Below are 21,050 nucleotides of genomic sequence, written 5' to 3'. Positions count from 1 at the left end.
ACAAGTGAACAGTCAGTCCGATAGGGGCAATCAAATTGGGGCAGTCTGGATTTGGATAAAGATTAAATGCCCCATCCAGGCTGCCCTGTAAGGTGGGTAGGGTTGCAACTGCTAGTCTGTGCTGTTTACCCACCCAATACCTTAGTTTGTCACATCTTGTTTTCAAACAGAACATGAACGATCAACATAGCTGTATCCGAGAGAGACTTGATCTGATGCAGCTGTGTAATAGTAAGGATCAGCCATGCTTAATACATTGTTTTATTATCCAACTATCGCCAACGAACAGAGTGCAAGGTAAGGAAAACATACTGTCTACAAAGAAAAATTAATTACCTGTTCAATTTTTCTGCCGGCCATAGAGCCACTTCTATCAATAACAAAGACAACATTTTTAGGGAGTTTTGGCAGGTTGGGAGGAGCAAAATAGTGTACAAAATATCCATTTACAATCTGGAAAAAAGAAAATGGGTTATAAGAATTTAATATACAATGGAGCTTATTTTCGAAGCATATGGACATCTCAAGATACTCAAATGGATGTCCACATGCTTGAAATGTCCAAATCTAGATTTTGCAAAGGCAGAAATGGGATGTCCAACACTACAGTAAATCCAAATAGCAAGGGGGCATATTTTGGGTGGGACCAGGGACGGCCTAAAATCAGGACAACCCACAGCAAACACCAAATGGGAAGAAACGTCCAAGCCTAAAAAGAAGGAATCCTTAGTTAGACCTGTTTCAGTCACATCCAGGGTACAAACAGATACTCTGATAGGCCGATGATCAGAAGCAAACTTAGGCGCTAGAGGCTGTTAGTGCCATTCTAGTGCTTGCATTTGCTACCGCCCCATGATCAAAGCCCCCAAGTCCGTGAAACAACGCAGGCTCTGAATGCAACTAGAATGCAAATGCATGCAAAACAGGGCTCTTAGCTCAAGTAGCATGTGAGTCTCCAGCCCCCCTAACCCCCCTTAGCAACACCTCAGATGTCCCTGGTGGGCCGTGGGTCAATCCCCCCCGACATGGTGGTCTAGTGGCCCTTCTCCACCCCCTACCTTCAGTTGGAGGAAGGAGGTGGCCTCCCTCCTCTTCCATCGGCACCGCCTTGAAAATAGCGGCACCCAGCCCTGCCCAGTGCATCCTGGGATGCGCTGGGCAGGGCTTCACACCATATATACAGGGAGTGGGGAAGGGCCGCCAGGGACATCTGAAGGGATGCTAGGGGAGTTAGGGGGCTGGAGACCCACCAGATCTCCAGCCCCCCTGAACAGGGTTTTCGATTATCTGCCCATGAATGAGTAGCTATCCATTGGAAGGATTAAGACATGACATCTCCTTAATCCCCCAGTGGTTGCTGCCCCCTCCCTCTTCTCTGAAAGTGAAACTGAAAGGGGATACCAAGTTCTATGACAGCTTCAGCTCCTATTTTAGCACGGTAAGAAACAAGTCTGAGGAGTAACCCAGTGGTTAGTGCAGTGAACTGTAAACCCAGGGACTCGTTCAAATCCTATGTTAATTCATTTATTTACTTTTTGTATTGTGGACCCTCCAAAAACAGAAAAATACCTACTGTACCTAAATATATAAACCACCTGCAAGCCTGAAGGCTATTGAAATTGTGTACATATCTTTCTATTCTAGAGGGTTCACAATTACAAAATACAAGAATTAAAGTGAGATTTGAACCTGGGTCTCTTGGTTTAAAGTCTACTGCACTAAGCACTAGGCTACTCCTCTGCTCTGCAGTGATGTCTGTGTGGCCATTCTTCTAAGAATGCTGCCAGACAGCTATCCTCGTCCCTGCTTTTTTGCAGCTCATATGTTGGGCATTCTAGTTTGTAAAATGGCTGTTCATGCTGGATGTCCTCAGCACATGGACATACATCTCATGTATTTCCTGTTAGAAAATACATGTGAAATGGACATCCATTTTGGATGTTATGAGCTGGATGTCTCTACTCTGACTTGGATGCCCTTTCAAAAATGCCCCTCCACATGTATGTATGATTGTAACTTATCTAGGAAAAGTGATTGCTTAACTCAAATATAAGGAAGAGGTAAAATAGACGCTTGTTTTACTAGATTGCGCTACCACCTTATTATGTGCTAATGTCATTAGAGATCATTATTAGTAAAGAGGTCACAGCGCATAAAATGAGACCTGCAGTAAATAACACATGTTATTGTATGCTAACATGTGGTAATGCAATTGCACCTTTTAGAAAATCTAACACATAATGAATGAATGACTAGTTAGTCAAGTCAAAATGCATTCTACACTCTTCTCTACCCCAACATATATCCACTAAAATAATAAAGGATTGCTTTCTTCATTGTTTATCACTCTCTTTCAACTGCTTGGTTCCTGGCTGCCCTTAATAATCTGCCCTCCCCACTCAAGTGCAATGGTCAGTTAAAGGTAAATTATACAGTACTCAACACACTGCTGAGAAGGGAAGAGGATGCCCGTTGACGCACGCTAACCTGAAACTATTGAGCAAATCAGGGGCGTAGCCAGACAACAGATTTTGGGTGGGCCTAGGCAAGAAGTGGGTGGGCATCAAGTGTCCTCCCCTTCACCCACCACCAAACAAAATCTCAGCTGGAGGGAAAAAGCTTCTTTCCACCTTAGTAGTGTGCAGCAGGCATGCGCTGAAAACTGAGCATGCGCAGGTGCCAGTATCATGGAGAATAGTGTTCTCATTACCTTCAGGGGGAAGTCTTCAGCTGGCGGAGCTTGGGATCCCCACCAGCTACCGCAAAATGTGTGCTACTGTTGGGTGGGCCTGAGCCAGTGGTGTGCTGGAGCAGGCTCTCACAGGCTCTCGAGAGCCGTTTGTTAAGTTTTTAAGAACTTTGGGAGCCGGTTCTTCATGGCTACTTTAACAAATGGATCCCAAAATGTGGGCTTGGGCCCCTCCTGAATTCTCTTCTACTTTGCTGGTGAGAGAGAGCCCCCTGTTAACAATTTACCAGCACACCCCTGGCCTGAGCCTTAATTGGGTGTGCCCCGGCCCACCCAGGCCCACCTGTGGCTACGCCACTGGAGCAAATACCTTTCTATGGGGAAAAAACCATCATAAGCCAACTAGAAGGCAGTGTTTCGGTGGTCACAGGCAATATTAAGCAGCACTAACCACTTCTGTGCCGCTGAATATTGTCAGATGACTAGCTCAGTAAAGTTTAACTGGGCGAAAGTCTCTCCTGCTTGATTAAGCCATTTTCATTATCTGGTCCAATATTCTTGATTATTACATGCTATGAAATAGCGAATAGAGATTGAATGAAATTAAAACAAAATATATTTTAAAATATTCCTGACTTAGCTTCTCCTCTGGATTTGGCTATGTGAAGGTGCTGTTAATGAAGAGGCCATGATCTGAAGGTACACAAGAAGACACGTGTTTTGTGTAAACATAAAACCTTTCAAAACATGCACTCAACAGGGAAGGAGTCACAAAAATCAGTTTTCTAAACAGCCTCTGAAGCCAGAGCATTGTTTCTACACTACACCTCACCTCGTCTGTCAGCAGTGCAGAATATAAGCTCCTGACAGGGACCTGAATATTAATAATTCTGTGAACTGTCTTAAACATTGTTTGGAAAGACAGGTGGAAAAGTACATTTACTACTTCAGTCCAACCCTTTGCTCCTGAATGGAATTCATTTTCTACAAAAATAATTATTTCTGTTGCAGAATTATGACTTCTTTTGTCTCTTTCCTGTATCTAACAATGGTGGAAATTCTGTAACAGGGTCCTTAAAATTAGATGTCTGGGGGGTGCCCAGTAGGAGCCTGTACTGTAAAGGAATATAGGCACCTGCTTTCCCTTTTAGAATATTAACATGACTGGTGTAAGTATTAACATCCAATGCAAAAGACAGACCACTATACGTTATGTGGGTAAGTTATGTGATTAAGTGGGAGCCCTGTCTATGTGCGTCCCCTATGCACATACATGCTAGATAAGTTATGTGACTATTTGCAGAATAGCACTTAGTGACGTGCTGGCATATACACATATGTGCATATGTGCTAGTATTTTAAACATGTACGTAAATGTTGGCATCTAGTTTATAGAATTGCCTTGAATACATCTAAATTGCACAAGAATAGCCAGGCTGCTGGGAAAAGCTCCTGCATCCCTAACAATCCAAACACAGATTCCAGTCTCTTTTCTATTGGCAATCCTTAACAGAGCAAAATATAAGCACTGATATTAAATTAAATACCTGTAAATCATTGGCTGACATGTCGCTCCTTTTTACATCATAGCTGATGGTCAAGTCTCCATCAATGAGACTCTCTTCCCCATCTGGGCTTTTACGCTGTTGATCTATTGTTGGTTTAAATAAAACATGAGCCTATAAAAGCAAATGAAATAAATTGTAGGCTAGAAATAACACAGAAGGGACAAATAGCATGGCGACACAGTGTCATACAGGACACTTGAGTTTGACTCCTGAGGTCAGCTTCTGTTACTTGGAATGGCTGGGGATACTGCAGAGACAGCTTTCACCGCCATGCCGAGAGAGAGAGAGAGAGACAAAAAACAGTACATGATCATCATGTTGGATGTGATGTGGAGAAAAATAAAATAATGAAAAAATTCAGGGCGGCTGTGAATGAAAACTCATCAGATTGATATTCAAAAGTAATTATACCACCAAGTACTTTTTCTAAAAGAATTCCTGGCACTGGTATGTGCAAACTGGTTGTTTTATTAGTAAAATACTCAGTTGTACATTTTTAAAAGGGGCATAGTTTAGGGGTGGAGCAAGGGTGGCAGAAATGTTTAGATATTCAGAGTCCAAATTCAAGTGCTGAATGCATAGCTGATAAGGGTAATAACAGTGCAGCGATTGTTAGGTGGCAAGTAAGCACCTTTGGAGTCTATGCTATAAAGAAAGGTAGACACCACGTTTCTTTAGAGAATATCAGCCTAACAGATCTTAGGACAACCACTTACACATCTAGATTACAGGATTTTATAATGCTTGCATGTAAATGTGTGCCCTGCCCATGTACCTCCCACTTGCAACGTACGCACTATTGATGATATGCACACACTTATAGCCGAAAATGATCATTTACGTGCATATGTGAACACATGTGTAAATATGATGGAATTCTAGTCATTTACGTGTCTACTTGCTGCCTAATTTTAGGAGGCTTCATATTGAATTACCTTTTAAATCTAAGTAGTGATGCTTAAATAGCAGATCTAACTTTACACATATAACTATCCATTTAGGGATCCTTTTACTAAGGTGCACTGAAAAATGGCCTGTGGTAGTGTAGGCGTGGGTTTTTGGGTGCACAACAATCCATTTTTCAGTGCTCCTGTAAAAAAGCCCTTTTTTTAAATTTTTGCCGAAACTGGATGTGCGGCAAAATGAAATTTGCCGCACGTCCATTTTGGGTCCGAGACCTTACCGCCAGCCATTGACCTAGCAGCAAAGTCTCACGTGGTAACCAAGTGGTAATGACCTATACACACCAAATGCCACTTGGCGCATGTAACTGACGGGCACCAGAAAATGAAAAATATTTTTTGGGTGCGCATAGTGGACACAGGACAAAAATGAAGTTACTAAAAGGGCCACGTGGTAGCCGTGCAGTAACTCCATTTTGGCACACATTGGGCGCATGTAAACGCTCATCCGTGCTTAGTAAAAGGGCCCCTTAGTTATTTGTGGATTCTCAAAGTTAGTACTTATCTGGAAGGTGCCACTAAAAACTACATATAAAAGTGTAAGTTACATGTTTAAACAGCAGCTGTGCCACTGAATATTCATTTGTGCTGTCTTAGTCCTAGTGGAGATTGATTCCAAATCAGCTGAGAACCCAAACGAACAGGAAGAAATTACTGGGTCAAACAAAACGTAATCTTGAAATGATTCCTCACGTGTGACAATGTGGGCTTAGCGGTAACATTCACAATACCTTGGTTTCATTCACCGACTTTGTGATAGCTTCAAATAAATCATTGGTCATGAACGTACTGCTAGTGTCCACAAAACTGATGCCTTGTGGCTCAAAAATATGAACATCAATCTGAAACGATAAAAGAAATGAAAATGATAATCATGCCTGGAGTGTGAGATAAAAGTAAGAAGGCACTGCAACTTTCAAATGTGCATAAATGTGAACACCCACTATATAGAAGCACCTCCTATATGAATAATGCTACCGAAAATTTACCCTGACAGCTCAGACACTATCCAAGTAGTGCTGGTGACCAGAGAGGGCATTTCACCCAGCTGTACGGAGAGTGGTGATATTCAGCCCACAGACGTAAACGGCTTGTCAAGCCACTCACAGCCTCAGACTGAATTAATAACAGATATCCAACCTCTAGCATTGAATATCCAGATTAGTGAAGCAACATGGAACTGAAATCAATGAAAATCACAATGGAGATAAAAAAGATTTGACTTTTTTCTAATGTTCAAATTTGAGATATAATTTTATTTTTCATAATGCAGTCCCCTCTATACTTTTTATTATCATACTAGTTAAAAAAGGCCAGTTTCTGACACAAATGAAACGGGCGCTAGCAAGGTTTTCCTCGGAGTGTGTATGTTTGAGAGAGTGTATGTGAGAGTGACTGTGTGTGAGAGAGTGAATGTGTGAGTGTGTGTGTGTGAGAGAGAGAGAGAGAGAGAGTGAGTCTGGGTGCGAGTGTGTCTGTGAGAGAAAGAGTGTGTGTGTGAGAATGAGAGTGTGTGCAAGTGCGTATGTGAGACACAGTGTGAGAGAGAGAGAGAGAGTGTGTTTCACACAGATACAATGTGTGAGAGAGAGAGAGTGTGTGTGAGACACAGACTCTCTGTGAGACTGAGTGTATGAGACCAAGAGAGTGTGTGAGTGACTGTGTGACACATAGAGAGTGAATGTGATACAGTGTGAGACATAGAGTGTGTGAGAGACAGTGTGTGAGAGTGAGAGAGAGAAAGAAAGACATTGACTGTGAGAGAGAGAGAGAGAGAGAGTGTGTGTGATAGAGATACCTCCCCCCCCCTCTCTGGTGTCAGGCCCCCCCCCTCTCTCTCTCTCTGGTGTCGTTACTGTGCAGGACACTGAGCTCTGGCTGTGCTTCAAGGAACTGACCAATCCTATTTAATAGAATGCACCTCCAACATTCTGAAGCCGAGAAACCTTGTGTGGTTGGTCACTTCTGCTTGTGACGAACCCGGAAGTACGTGATGTCAATTCAGGAGATGGATACAGAGAGCAGGAATGCCTCAGTCATGCAGTCAGCTTCAGAATGTTGGAGGTGCGTTTTATTATATAAGATATACTTTTTTTAATCTCTACTGTCATTGCTGTTATCTTATATTTTACAAGTGGTTTTATTTGTTAAGTGCATGTGCACAAAAAATTGTTTTTTGATTTTAATATGCTTTGTATTTGCAATATGCAACAATGTAAGATGTGTTATTTTATATGTAATGATTGATGTTATGTTTTTATATGTTTTTAGAATATGTGACCCCTGAGGCAGGTGGTTTATTACGCCAAAACACGGACCGTGTCAGGTCCTGCTGTACTAGCACCCAGTAAAACGACTTTTAAGCACTAGTTCCTATATTGGAGTGTCCATTGTCAACCTTCTACTTTTATTTTGATTGGACTCTCTACATGGAGGTTCTCCTTGTTGTTGTTCCTGCAACCTGGAAGTTAACCAGACACTGGCTGATATTCAGACCGGTGCCTGGTTAACTCAGCAGATAAAGTTAGGACAGTGTTTTTGTTGTCCTAATTTTATCCGCTTACTTAGCTGGTTAACAGTCTGAATATCACCACAAATCCCACCCCCAGACCGTCCTTAACCTAGCTGATTACGTGCTGCTGAATATCATCAGCCGACCAGTTCAGCAGGGATTCATCAAGCAGGAGCTTCTCCTGTCTGGTTAAACCCCTTTAAATATTGATCCCTATATGTATACTTGAGCTGTTTAAGTCAGGACAGAATAATGCTGTCATAAATTAAGCTTCATAGCTATGCATGTGAAGGGCAGTTCTAGAGCAAGGTGGTGACAATTAGGTTATAGAATCTACTGTAACTGGGTATATACATTTGTAGGCTCTTAGGTGCAAGCACTTATGCCCGATATAGAATCTGTGTAAGTATTGGCAACTAAATGCCACAGATACCTGTGGAACCTATAGCATTCTGTAAATTATTTGTGTAAGATGGAGCCCCGCCCATGCCCCATCCAAGCTCCACCTATGTGTTCATCCCCCCTTGGAACCTGGAAGTAAACGCTATGTAAGTTAAGTGGATATTTGCAGAATGAAGCTTAGGCACAATTTTGGTACTTACAAACGTATGTACACACAATCCCAATGGACCATCAGAAATATTCAGATAGGCTCGGTGGGTATTCAGGTAGACTTTGTGGGGGAAGGGGGCATAATCTGGGGGTGGGGTTTGTGCTTGGGAGAGCCTAAATCAGAGGGCTTACACAAAGGGGAGTTGATCACGGAGGAAGACTGGATCTTGGCAATGGTTGATTTGGCCATGGCCACTAATCAGCCCCCCCCATGTAGCTAGCAAACCACATGGTGGGCTGAATATCATCCTTAGCCATATCAGGGCAAACATTCTGCAATGACAGACGAAAAACGAAAAAACATGACATGTTTTTTTATTCTGCTCCTCTTCATTTGTCAGCAACAGGAAACGAGAGGGAATGTCGTTGTTTGCGACTGCCCATCCCTACTACTAACTAGAATCTCATTCATTGTAGATGCCAGTGATTTCAACCATGTCTTGATTCCTGGAGGGGAAGGGGTTTGACTTGAATTTACCTGGAAGTGCTTGACAAGCTGTTTTGGCTTGACCTTGATAAGCAGTTCATACTTCCCCAGCTGTCGCTTTAATAGTTCCTCATAGACAAGCTCAAATACAACCTTACCAGCTGCTGCTATGTTGACTGAAACTTCAAAGTTTTCCATTTTCCTTCCAGTAGCTCTGAAAATGTAGACAATTCCATTTTTATTGTTTCTTTTGGTTTATCTACTCTAAAATAAAATGCTTCCAATTAAAGAGAGGAAAAGTATTTTAAGTGTACTGCCTATGTCTGGAGAGGAGGGTTGTTCCTACTCAAAGAAAAGGACAATTTTTAAAGCCATTTCTGCAGGTAAAACACAACACACATACTTGTACCTGCGTTGAATGGAAGCTTCTCTGGGGCCATGGTTAGGGCTGAAATTTCAACATTGAACGTAGCTTTTTAATTACAAAATCTGTGCCTATTGTTTTTGCTGGAAAAGGTACTCGCAGAAAAACTAGATGCAAATTTTGGCAGGTACTTTTTCTTTAGGTAGTTTTCAAAAGGAAAGCACACATGTCCTGATGCAAAATCCAAACATACAAATGACCGCAGACTTCTCAACAATGCAGACAGTGCTGACATCATTATCTTAATATGAAAGTACCCAAGTGACTTGTTACAGCACCCGGCTTTTTAAACCTACCCTCTGTTTTCTATCCATTAACCAGTTTGTAATCCACTACAGAACATTGCCTCCTATTCCATGGCTTTTTAATTTTCTCAGGATTCTCTCATGAGGGACTTTCCTTGCAAATAATAGGTCTAGCAATGAAAGTTATGACAGTCTTATAAATGTAGAAAACTGGGATTGTGGCTTACTTAACTAGGCTGGCACTTTGTCCCCGAGAAACTGCAGTGTCATACTGTTGCTGGGCTTCCTTTTTTTCCTTTATTGTTCCAGGGTATACAACTCCATCGATGGTCCTGAAATCAGATGATAATATTGATAGCGTGATGATCACTCAGTAATGCTTAAGAACGAATCAGAAATCCAGTGTTTGCAAAGATATCACATAAGACCACTTAAAGCCAAATAAGACCCTCATTGCAAAAATCACTGCTTTAGTTAGCATATAAGAATAGTAAATGACAGCAGATAAAGACCAAAATGTCCCTATTTAGTCTGCCTAGCAGCTGTTTGTCCACTTTGGCTAGATGATCATTCAGATTTTCATATGGAGTCCAACACCCACTTCCCTTTATTCATGTCCCTCACCTAAGCTATTAAAGTTGTATGTGGTATCATGAGTGAGGGCAGGCCATGGGACCAGGTAAGACAAGCCACACACACTCAGCAAGTTACAGTGAAAACAAATATTTATTAAAGGTGACAGGTAAGGGCTTCTGTTCACTTCACAGGAAAGGAAGAATCAATACTCAAAACTAGTTCTGTAAATATAACAGTATCCTCGGGTGACCTGCTCCTCCATGGCCACAGCATACATGAGTATCTTTCTCTCAGCAACAGTTCTTACTGGTCTCTGGATCTAGAGATACCAGCACAGTCTCTAACAGGTACACAAGGCTAGCCTACAGATGGCCAGGATAAAACAAAAATGCTTCAAGGCTTTAAGCTGAACTTGGCCTACTTACTACTACTACTACTACTACTACTACTATAAATCATTTCTATAGCGCTACCAGTCTGAATGTAGTGGTTACATTTTCTCAGCTTCAGGGTGGAACATCAGTAGTAGACACCACTGATTCCCTCTGGGCCTCCTCAGTCTAGCTCTGGCCTGGCCTTTTATACTTCCTGGGTCATGGCTTCACCCCTCACATGTCACTTCCCCTTGGAGGGGAATAAGGATTTAAGGTGGCCCTGACACTGTGAGGGAGTGTTCTTGAGAGGAAGTGACAGCTCTCAATGTTTTCTCATAAGGAAGTCTTGATTTAGTTTAGCCCAATGCAATCTTGATGTTTTTGGGTTGTAAGTGCTACTCTAGACAGATTAGCCAGTACTTATTTCCATCCTCTTGCTACTAAGGATCTTTTAGTGTTTATCCCATACCGTTTTGGATTCTGCTACTGTTTTCTTTTTTTACCACTGTTGCAGGAATTGGGATAGGAATTTGTGATGCTTCAGGAGTCAGACAGCACACACCAGAATGAGAGTGAAATCTTCTTTATTTGCCAGCAAACAAAGCAGGACATCAGTTCTAGCTCTCTTCTCCTCTCTTAGCTCTTTGTGTCTTTCTCTCAGCTCTCTGTGTCTTTGTCCCAGCTGCTTCTCTTCTTATGCTGTCTCTCCTGTTGTCTTCCAGCTTTCTTCCTTTCTTCTGAGCTCCTTCTGACGTAAACTGCTTCTGCTCCTACTTAAATAGGGTCCTAAGCCCTCCTCCTAGCCTAGCCCCCTTTACTCCCAATTGGTTTAAGGAATAGATTGGTCACCTTGCCTCAACCAATCATTACTTTTGAAATATCAGTTACATAGGTTTGGTATTCCTCAAACTGACCCAGTCCTACACTTAGCTTATAATTAATCAAGGAGACGAGAGCTAACTAGCCCTGACCTCGTTCACCTATCAGCTTATATATTAAACCAGCCAGAACTGCAGATAAGTCTAACCACATGTTGATCTCCTCAACTGCAGTCTTAAACAGCAGACAAAGAGTAATACAGAATTTAACAGACATTCTACATTTAACTACACAGAGTAAACATATTCTAAATATCAAAAACTTGTAAATACTAATCTATTGCCTCTCTCTAAACAGTATTTCTTCTAAGCATTTTAAACTAATCCTAAACAAACAGCCTGCTATATACCGGCTCATAATAGAATACATGTGTTTGCTTAGCAATCCATCCCTCACAAGGTTGAAAGAAATTCCTGTGTCTGACCTTTCTAACCCAGCCCAGCAAATGTAAATAACTTAAACCAGATAACATTCCTTCACTTGCTAGCAGAACTGAGAATTTAAAATAATATCTGAGCACCTTTAAACAAAATTAACCCTTCATATGATTTCTCAGAATTATTCAATTTCTTTTGCTCACTGCCTCATTCCCCCCCTTTGAGACTAAAATCAGCTTATGCAGAGATAAGTCTCACAACTCAGACTCTGGAGATTATAGTGGTCCTAACTAGGAATAACATTTTCTTTCTTCCTAATCTAAAACAAATACAGCAAACTAATTAAGCAGTAATATTTCAACAGTCTGTGCTAATCACAGATTACTCTCATATAATGTTCTCAGTCTTTGAGTTCTTATACCAGTTGGGATAGACCCTCAACTGACAAGGATCAAGCTTTCAAATTCCAAGAAAGCCAGAATCAGGCAAGAAAGAGTCTCAGTATGAAGCCGAAGTTCAGCCGCTCCTGCAGTATGCAGTTGACCCTTCTTTTCAGCTAGTAGATTCTTTGATTCGGGTCAGGCGCAACTTCAATGGCTCCGCTGGATCACTTTCTGCTCTCCACTGTTTAGGCTCCGTCTGATCCGTGCTGGGCTCAGTCTGGTCAGCAGACTTAATTCGAGACCAATGGACCCATGGAGTTATCCCTGCGACCTTCACAGCTGTAGGGGTAGAAAGCAAAACAGTAAAAGGTCCTTTCCATCGGGGCCCCAAAGGCTGGAGCCTCCAGTCTTTCACCCAAACTCTATCCCCTGGCAGGAAGGAATGTACCTGAGCCTGGAAGGGGACAGGGTTTATTTCTCTCACATAAGACTGAAGCTCAGAAATTATCTTACCCAGGAGGGCTACCTGCTCCTGCACCTGGGCAGACCCTAAAATCCCTATGTCTCCCTTAATTCCCTGTAAAATGGCTGGGGGCTTCCCATACACAATTTCAAAGGGAGAGAGGGCTGTTCCTTTAGTTGGAGTGCATCGGAGACGGAAAAGGGCTAGTGGCAGTGCCTGTGGCCATTTCAATTGGGTTTCCTGACAAATCTTTGCTAGGCTATTTTTCAAGGTTCTGTTTGCCCGCTCAACCTGCCCTGAACTCTGGGGACGATAGGCACAATGCAATTTCCAGGTAATGCGCAAAGCGCGGGACAGGGCCTGAAGTGTAGCTTCAACAAAGGCGGGACCATTATCTGAACCTATGGCAAGAGGCAGTCCATACCTGGGGATGACATCCCTAAGGAGGGCTCGAGCTACTTCTGTGGCTTTCTCAGTGACTGTAGGATATGCTTCCACCCACCCAGAAAAGGTACAGACCATGACTAAGAGGTATCGGAACCTACCACTCCTGGGCATTTCTGTGAAGTCTATAACTAGGGACTCAAAGGGTGTTAGTCCTCTAAACTGAACTCCTGGTGGAATACGGGGTCCCTGACGAGCATTATTCTGGGCACAGAGAGTACATCGGGCAGAGGCAGTGGCAACCAGACTATCCAATCCTTCCAGCACCACTACTCGATTGAGTAGGCGGGCTAGTGCTGTTTTCCCTAAGTGTGATAGGTCATGAGCTTGAGACACTACAGGCCAAGCTAGGTGGCGTGGCACCAGAACTCTGGTATCAGGGAGATGTAACCAGCCATCAGGTCTCCTTACTGCACCTTCTTCTTGAGCCCATTTCTCTTCCATTTGGGTATACATAGGTGTCCATTCTTGCAATCGAATTTGGAACAGGGGGGTCACAGTACTTGCTGGGGGTCCTCGAGCAGCTTCCTTGGCCACCCGATCAGCATGGCGGTTCCCTCGGGCCACTGGAGTATCTATTCTTTGGTGTCCCCTGCAATGAATGACAGCTACCTTCTTAGGGGCCCACACAGCCTCTAGCAACTGAAGTATTTCAGGTCCATACTTAACAGGTTGGCCTGCAGCATTTATGAGTCCCTTTTCCTTATACAAAGCTCCATGAGCATGTAGAGTTGTGAAGGCATATTTGGAATCAGTATAAATGTTGGTTACCAGTCCTGCTGCTAACTCCAGAGCTCGTATGAGGGCCACAAGTTCTGCTTTCTGAGCTGAAGTTCCTTGGGGCAGGGCTCTTGCTTCTATCACCTTATCTTCTGTCACCACAGCATAGCCTGCCAGTCGCTTGGAGTTCTCCACATAACTGCTTCCATCTGTGAAATAAATTACATCTGGGTCCCTCCATGGAACATCTTTAAGATCTGGTCGACTGGAATACACTTCATCCATGGTTTGGATACAGTCATGATCCGGTGGTCCCTCAGATGCTGGCAAAAGAGTGGCGGGATTGAATGTAGCCACTGTTTCCAGGTGTATCCGTGGATTCTCACACAAACTAGCTTGGTACTTAACCATGCGGTTATTTGTAAACCAGTGGTTGCCCTTATACTCCATGAGGGTGAGAACTGCATGGGGGACTTTAACAACCAGTTCTTGCCCCAAGGTCAACTTATCAGCTTCCTGGACCAGTAAGGCTGTTGCTGCAATGGCCCTCATGCAGGCTGACCATCCTTTAGCCACTCCATCCAGCTGTTTAGACAGGTATGCAACAGGCCTCTGCCAGGATCCCATCATCTGGGTCAGCACACCCAGAGCAACCCCCTGTCTCTCATGGACATACAATGAGAAAGGTTTCTCCACATCAGGAAGGCCTAACGCAGGGGCTTGGAGTAGGGCTTTCTTTATGGCAATGAAGGATTGTTGAGCAGTAGATCCCCATTCAAATGGTTCCTTTTCACCCCCCTTTGTGGCTTGGTATAGGGGTTTCGCCATCAATGCAAAATTTGGAATCCAAATTCTGCAGAATCCGGCTGCTCCCAGAAATTCCCTAACTTCCCTTCTGGACTTGGGTTGGGGAATTGCAGCTACTGCTTGCTTCCTACTAGCATCCAATCTCCGACTTCCCTGGGAAATGCAAAAGCCCAGATACTTCACTTCTGACTGACAAAGTTGGGCCTTTGAGCGTGAGACCTTATAGCCTGCATCCAAGAGTAGCTCCAGCAATTCTCTGGTAGCCTCAAAACACTCTTCCTGAGTCACTGCTGCAATCAGGAGATCATCTACATACTGAAGTAAAACTCGCCTGGAAGGCTCAGATTTAAAAGTCTTAAGGTCTTGTCCTAGGGCTGTCCCAAAAATAGTGGGGGAATTCTTGAACCCCTGTGGCAGGCGGGTCCATGTATACTGAAGCTTCCTTCCTGTTACTGGGTTTTCCCATTGAAAGGCAAAAAGCAATTGACTGGCGGGGGCCACCCGAATACAAAAGAAGGCATCTTTTAAATCTAGTGTTGTGAAATGGGTAGCTCCAGAAGGTATCAATCCTAGCAGGACATATGGATTAGGCACTACAGGGTGTAATGAAATAGTGGATTTGTTAACCACTCGTAAGTCTTGGACTGGCCGGTAATCCTCAGTCCCTGGCTTCTGAACTGGCAATAGTGGCGTATTCCATGGAGACTGGCAAGGACGAATAATTCCATGGGATAACAGACGATTCAAATGTGCTTGAATCCCTTCCAGAGCCTTTCTGGGAATTGGGTATTGGCGAAGATGGATTGGCCGGGCACTTGGAAGTAAGTCTACATGTACAGGAGGAATATTTCGGGCCAACCCTGGGGAATTATCTTCTGCCCATACCCCACTGACCTGAAAGCTGTCTGCCAGGGGTAGGTCAACTTGGCCCTGCGACTGATGCAGCCGCCATTCTTCTTCAAGAGGGCAACAGAAACTCAGTATACCCTTAGGGCTGGATGTTGGGGGCCGAAAGGAGACTGAAGTCTGGCCATCAGAGTCAAAGGAAATTTGGGCCCTAAGCTTGGACAGCAGGTCTCGACCTAACAAAGGGATTGGACAGTCTGGCATATACAGGAATTCATGAGTGACTATGTGTGAGCCCAATTGGCATCTACGGGTTGTCAGGAAGGGCCTCCGGTTCTGCACCCCCGTGGCACCCACCACTCGGACAGTTTTTCCAGACACAGGCGCTAATCGCTCCGTCACAACAGAATGTTCCGCTCCTGTATCAATCATGAATGGAATTGAGCGGCTCCCTATAGTTAACTTGACCATAGGTTCCTGGGAGCCCAGTTTGTAGGAACCCGGTCTGTCCTATTCGTCCCATTCTGCCATCTCGGCTATCCCGATGATGTCAGATTCAGGAGGCTCATACCTTCCCTCTCGAACTCGGCCTCGGCTTCCTCGATCTCCTGGTCCCCTTCTCAGTCCCTGGCGCCTCTGGGGGCATTCATCTTTCCAGTGCCCTCTTTCCTTACAATAGGCACACTGATCCCTCTCCAATCTTGGTCTGGGATTCTCCCCCCTTGGCCGGGATTGATTGAAGGAATCTCGGAGCCTGGCTGGTGGTCCGGGGTCCCACTTTGGCTTCCCATTAGCTAGAGGTCGACCTCGATTAAGAGTGGAATTAGTAATGGCTGCCGCTAAAAGGTCGGCCTTCTTCTGCATCTTCCGGTCAGCCTCTCGGCGCACCTCCTGATCTCTATTAATGAAAACCTTGGTTGCGATCTCAATTAGCTGGGTGGTATTCATCCCTGCGAATCCCTCCTGACGCTGCAACTTCTTCCGGATATCTGGCATACTCTGGGCCACCAATGCGCTATTCACCATTCTCTGGTTTTCTTGGGCTTCAGGGTCAAATGGGGTGTATGTTCTGTAGGCTTCAATTAGTCGCTCTAGAAAGGCCCCAGGGGATTCAGTTGCCCCTTGGAGAATTTCAGAGACCTTTGCCAGATTAATGGGCCTCTTTATGCCTTTCCTCATACCTTCCAGTAAGTCCCGGCAATAGCCAGACAACAGTTCATAGTGCTGCCCATCATTCGGATCCCAATCTGGAGCTGCGCGAGGAAACCGAGCTCTAACCCATCCCTCTGGGTCCTGTATCCCCCCGGGGACACGCTCTCGCGTGATGGCCTCAGCATTTTGCAAAATCTTCCGCCTCTCCTCAGTTGTGAAGAGGGTCAGGAGAAGTTGTTGACAATCAGTCCAGGTTGGGTTATGGGTGGCCATAATGCTAGTCACTAGGTCCACCACCGCCTGAGGCTTTTCAGTATAAGAGGGATAATGCGTCTTCCAATTCAGGAGATCGGTGGTTGTGAAGGGTACATACTGATAGGCCTGTGCCTGTATAACCTGACCCTGATTATTAGGATCCGGTCGAGTGGTAGTTACCTGACGAAGTGGCAGAACTCTCGAGGAGGTGGGAATGGAACCTGAGGTAGAGCTAGGAGCTACCCTCCTATCATGCTCAAAGGTAATTGCAGCAGGTCTAACCCATTCAGTGGAGGTGTGTTGAACCCCTGAGGGATGGGGAGGGGTACTCATAGACTGAGAGGTGGTCACAGGTGAATCAGTCCATTGAAAGGGATGCCGGGCCCCTGATGAGTGGGTAGGGGTATTAGAAGGAGAGGCTGGGCTGTCGGGAGTTGAGGAGTCAGGGAGTGGAACCCAAAACGGGTCTTCAGAGGTTAACAGGAGAGGATTTGGCACAGAAGGGTAGAGGCCAGGTGAAAAGTCCAACCTAGGGTGTGGCAGGTTTGGCACAGGAGGGGAAGAACTATCCGGAGAAGCCTGTGCTGGAGAGGCTTGGGCTGGGTGGCGTGGATCTCTGGGGGCGGCACGGAACCCCAACAATGGGCCATAAGGTGGCGGCTCAAGGTCTGAGGGGTCATCAGAGAGTATGGGTTTCTCAGACAGGGTAGGGGCGGAGGCCACCGATTGGGTGGTAGGCTTCCTAGGGCTCTTTCCCTCTTCTAGTTTAGATTTTCTAATCTTTCTTTGAACACGGCCTAACATGAATTTTACTGGGGATCCCATATAAGTTTTCAACCAAGAGGGAGGGTCAGTCACAAGGCTGTCCCAGGAATCTATATAAGGGAGTTGTTCAGAATATTCTGGTCCTCCTACTACTATGCTGTAGACCTTCCGGATTACTTCAATATCTAAGCTGCCACTAGGGGGCCACCCCACTCCCATAGATGGCCACTCAACTTCACACAAGGTTCTTAAAGTACCTGAGCTTAAAGTCTGTCCATAGTCATTAATTAAAAATCCTTTTTTGAAATTTCTAAGCATACAATCTAGGGGGGTAGCAATTGTTCTAGATGATGTCCCACCCATAATGCTTACAGTTACAACACACAAAGAGGGAAGGAGTTTTTGAGAATGCAGTAAGAGGTCTGCACTCTTCTAACATTCAAGCATCACACATCCCATACAGAAAATCCCACCCAACAATTTCAAATTTCTCAGATACAGATAAGCTCAAGCGTTTTCGCTTCTAGTCCCCGCGACTAGAAGGTACTAGGGCCTTTGCTGAGAATTGATCAGATTCTCCTTCCCTCTTTCTTGAGGGGCTGGTTTACAACTTCCTAGCTAGGATTACAATACAAAATACAGAATACATACCCGGCAAATGTTCTCCAGTCAGTTGGGTGCTGGGATTAATGCAGGATTTATCCCACCGCTGCCACCAAGAATTGTTGCAGGAATTGGGATAGGAATTTGTGATGCTTCAGGAGTCAGACAGCACACACCAGAATGAGAGTGAAATCTTCTTTATTTGCCAGCAAACAAAGCAGGACATCAGTTCTAGCTCTCTTCTCCTCTCTTAGCTCTTTGTGTCTTTCTCTCAGCTCTCTGTGTCTTTGTCCCAGCTGCTTCTCTTCTTATGCTGTCTCTCCTGTTGTCTTCCAGCTTTCTTCCTTTCTTCTGAGCTCCTTCTGACGTAAACTGCTTCTGCTCCTACTTAAATAGGGTCCTAAGCCCTCCTCCTAGCCTAGCCCCCTTTACTCCCAATTGGTTTAAGGAATAGATTGGTCACCTTGCCTCAACCAATCATTACTTTTGAAATATCAGTTACATAGGTTTGGTATTCCTCAAACTGACCCAGTCCTACACTTAGCTTATAATTAATCAAGGAGACGAGAGCTAACTAGCCCTGACCTCGTTCACCTATCAGCTTATATATTAAACCAGCCAGAACTGCAGATAAGTCTAACCACATGTTGATCTCCTCAACTGCAGTCTTAAACAGCAGACAAAGAGTAATACAGAATTTAACAGACATTCTACATTTAACTACACAGAGTAAACATATTCTAAATATCAAAAACTTGTAAATACTAATCTATTGCCTCTCTCTAAACAGTATTTCTTCTAAGCATTTTAAACTAATCCTAAACAAACAGCCTGCTATATACCGGCTCATAATAGAATACATGTGTTTGCTTAGCAATCCATCCCTCACAAGGTTGAAAGAAATTCCTGTGTCTGACCTTTCTAACCCAGCCCAGCAAATGTAAATAACTTAAACCAGATAACATTCCTTCACTTGCTAGCAGAACTGAGAATTTAAAATAATATCTGAGCACCTTTAAACAAAATTAACCCTTCATATGATTTCTCAGAATTATTCAATTTCTTTTGCTCACTGCCTCACCACCTCTTTCATAGGAGTATTCCAGGCATCCACCACCCATTCCACAAAAAAACATATTTTCTGACACTGTTCCTGAGTCTTCATCTTTGGACATGAGATAGGTTATGTACCTCAGCTGCCAATATCAGACACACAAATAGATTTTTTTAAACTTCTATTTGTTCCTTTAACCAACTAACGGTTCAAGCAGGTGACAGTTAATACATACTAATTACAGTGTGCTAACTGCAATGTACAGTCCATGCCCAATTTCTGCCCATCCTCTGACCAGTCCCTGCCCCATCCTGTGCTAAGCAGTTAATGCGGGAGTTCTACTGAACTGGCTATTTTTAGTTAGTTGTTAGCACAGGCCGGTGCCAATGGTTAACATGTGCTAAATCCCGTCCTAACCTCTTAGTGCATTTTAGTAAACAGAGACTAGGCCAACATGACCAATGACAATGTTTGAAATTCATTTTTGGCAAGACATTAGGTCCACCTTTGCAGTGCCTGCAATTTAAAATAGAGTGGAGGAGTGGCCTAGTGGTTAGAGCACCAGTCTTGCAATCCAGAAGTGGCTGGTTCAAATCCCACCACTGCGACTTGTGATCTTAGGCAAGTCACTTAACCCTCCATTTCCTCAGGTACAAACTTAGATTGTGAGCCCTCCTGGGACAGAGAAATATCCAGAGTACCTGAATGTAACTCACCTTGAGCTACTACTGAAAAAGGTGTGAGCAAAATATAAATAAAATAAATAAATGTTAAAGATTGTACATGGAATGTTGCTTATTGGTGATTCTACATGGAATGTGGAGGAGTGGCCTAGTGGTTAGAGCATTAGAGCACCGGTCTTGTAATCCAGAGGTGGCCAGTTCAAATCCCACTGCTGCTCCTTGTGATCTTGGGCAAGTCACTTAACCCTCCATTGCCTCAGGTACAAACTTAGATTGTGAGCCCTCCTGGGACAGAGAAATATCCAAAGTACCTGAATGTAACTCACCTTGAGCTACTACTGAAAAAGGTGTGAGCAAAATCTACATAAATAAAAATAAGCAGCTCTGGTCACTTCCTAATGTATGCTTTTAATGAGAGTCCAGTGCACCCCCACTAACAGACTTCTCCTATAATGTTCCAGTTACCCTGATTTTGTATAAAGGACTTCTAAACCATCAATATTTACTATTCTGGTTAACCCCCCCCCCCCCCCCCCCCAAATCTCTGTTTTAAACAGATTAAAAGACTGAGAGTTTTTATTAAGTGGCAATACAGTGATTAAGAAAAAAAAACAACTTTATAGACTCCACCACTAGAACCACTAGCTGTATATCATCACCTTCTAAAAAAATACCATATTCAATTTTATAAAATAAAGTGTTTATAAGAATCTAACGGGTCCTTTTACTAAGCCGTGGCAAAACATGACCTACAATAGTGTGGGCACGTATTTTTGGTGCATGCCGGGCCAGTTTTTACCGTGTCTGGGAAAAAGGGCTTTTTCTCAATGTGCCAGGAAAAGGGCCTGTGGTGAAATTGAAACCAGCATGCGCCTATTTTCGGCCTGAGCCTTGAACACCACCCATTGATCTAGCGGTAAGAGCTCAAGTGCTACAGGTCAGTGCGTGCCATCTGCCAATTAATGCTGGAAACGCTGCACATGGTAAGAAATAAATAAATAAATTGTCCCGGCAGTATGGGTGTACGCCAAATCTGAAATAACCACCAGGGGGCGCACTAGCCTGGCGGTAGTCTCATTTTGGCACACACTGCACACGCAAAGAGCCTACAGCACCTTTGTATAAGGGCCCCTAACTCTTTTATGATTTTTTTCCACGATGTTGACAAGGCACATCAATTTGTTTTGCATGCCTTTGCAGACACAACTTTAGAAATGTAAATGAGAGAGT

At 44.0% G+C, this 21,050-nt stretch overlaps 1 protein-coding gene across 2 annotated transcripts in view; it reads right to left on the bottom strand.

The window, feature by feature from the left end:
• Window positions 1-21,050, bottom strand: part of LOC115471856 (inter-alpha-trypsin inhibitor heavy chain H4-like) — a 148,816-nt gene that overhangs the window by 125,406 nt on the left and 2,360 nt on the right. For both annotated transcript variants that reach the window (XM_030205730.1, XM_030205731.1), the window contains exons 3-7: window positions 9,667-9,771; window positions 8,822-8,984; window positions 5,951-6,061; window positions 4,237-4,368; window positions 337-453 (exon numbers count right to left, since the gene is read on the bottom strand). In XM_030205730.1, the coding sequence (XP_030061590.1) occupies window positions 337-453; window positions 4,237-4,368; window positions 5,951-6,061; window positions 8,822-8,984; window positions 9,667-9,771 (628 nt within the window). The remainder of the gene's footprint in view (window positions 1-336; window positions 454-4,236; window positions 4,369-5,950; window positions 6,062-8,821; window positions 8,985-9,666; window positions 9,772-21,050) is intronic.

This window comes from Microcaecilia unicolor, chromosome 6 (assembly GCF_901765095.1).
Source record: "Microcaecilia unicolor chromosome 6, aMicUni1.1, whole genome shotgun sequence".
NCBI lineage: Eukaryota > Metazoa > Chordata > Amphibia > Gymnophiona > Siphonopidae > Microcaecilia > Microcaecilia unicolor.
The sequence above is the reverse complement of the archived record's forward strand: the minus strand, read 5'-3'. Positions and strand labels throughout refer to the sequence as shown.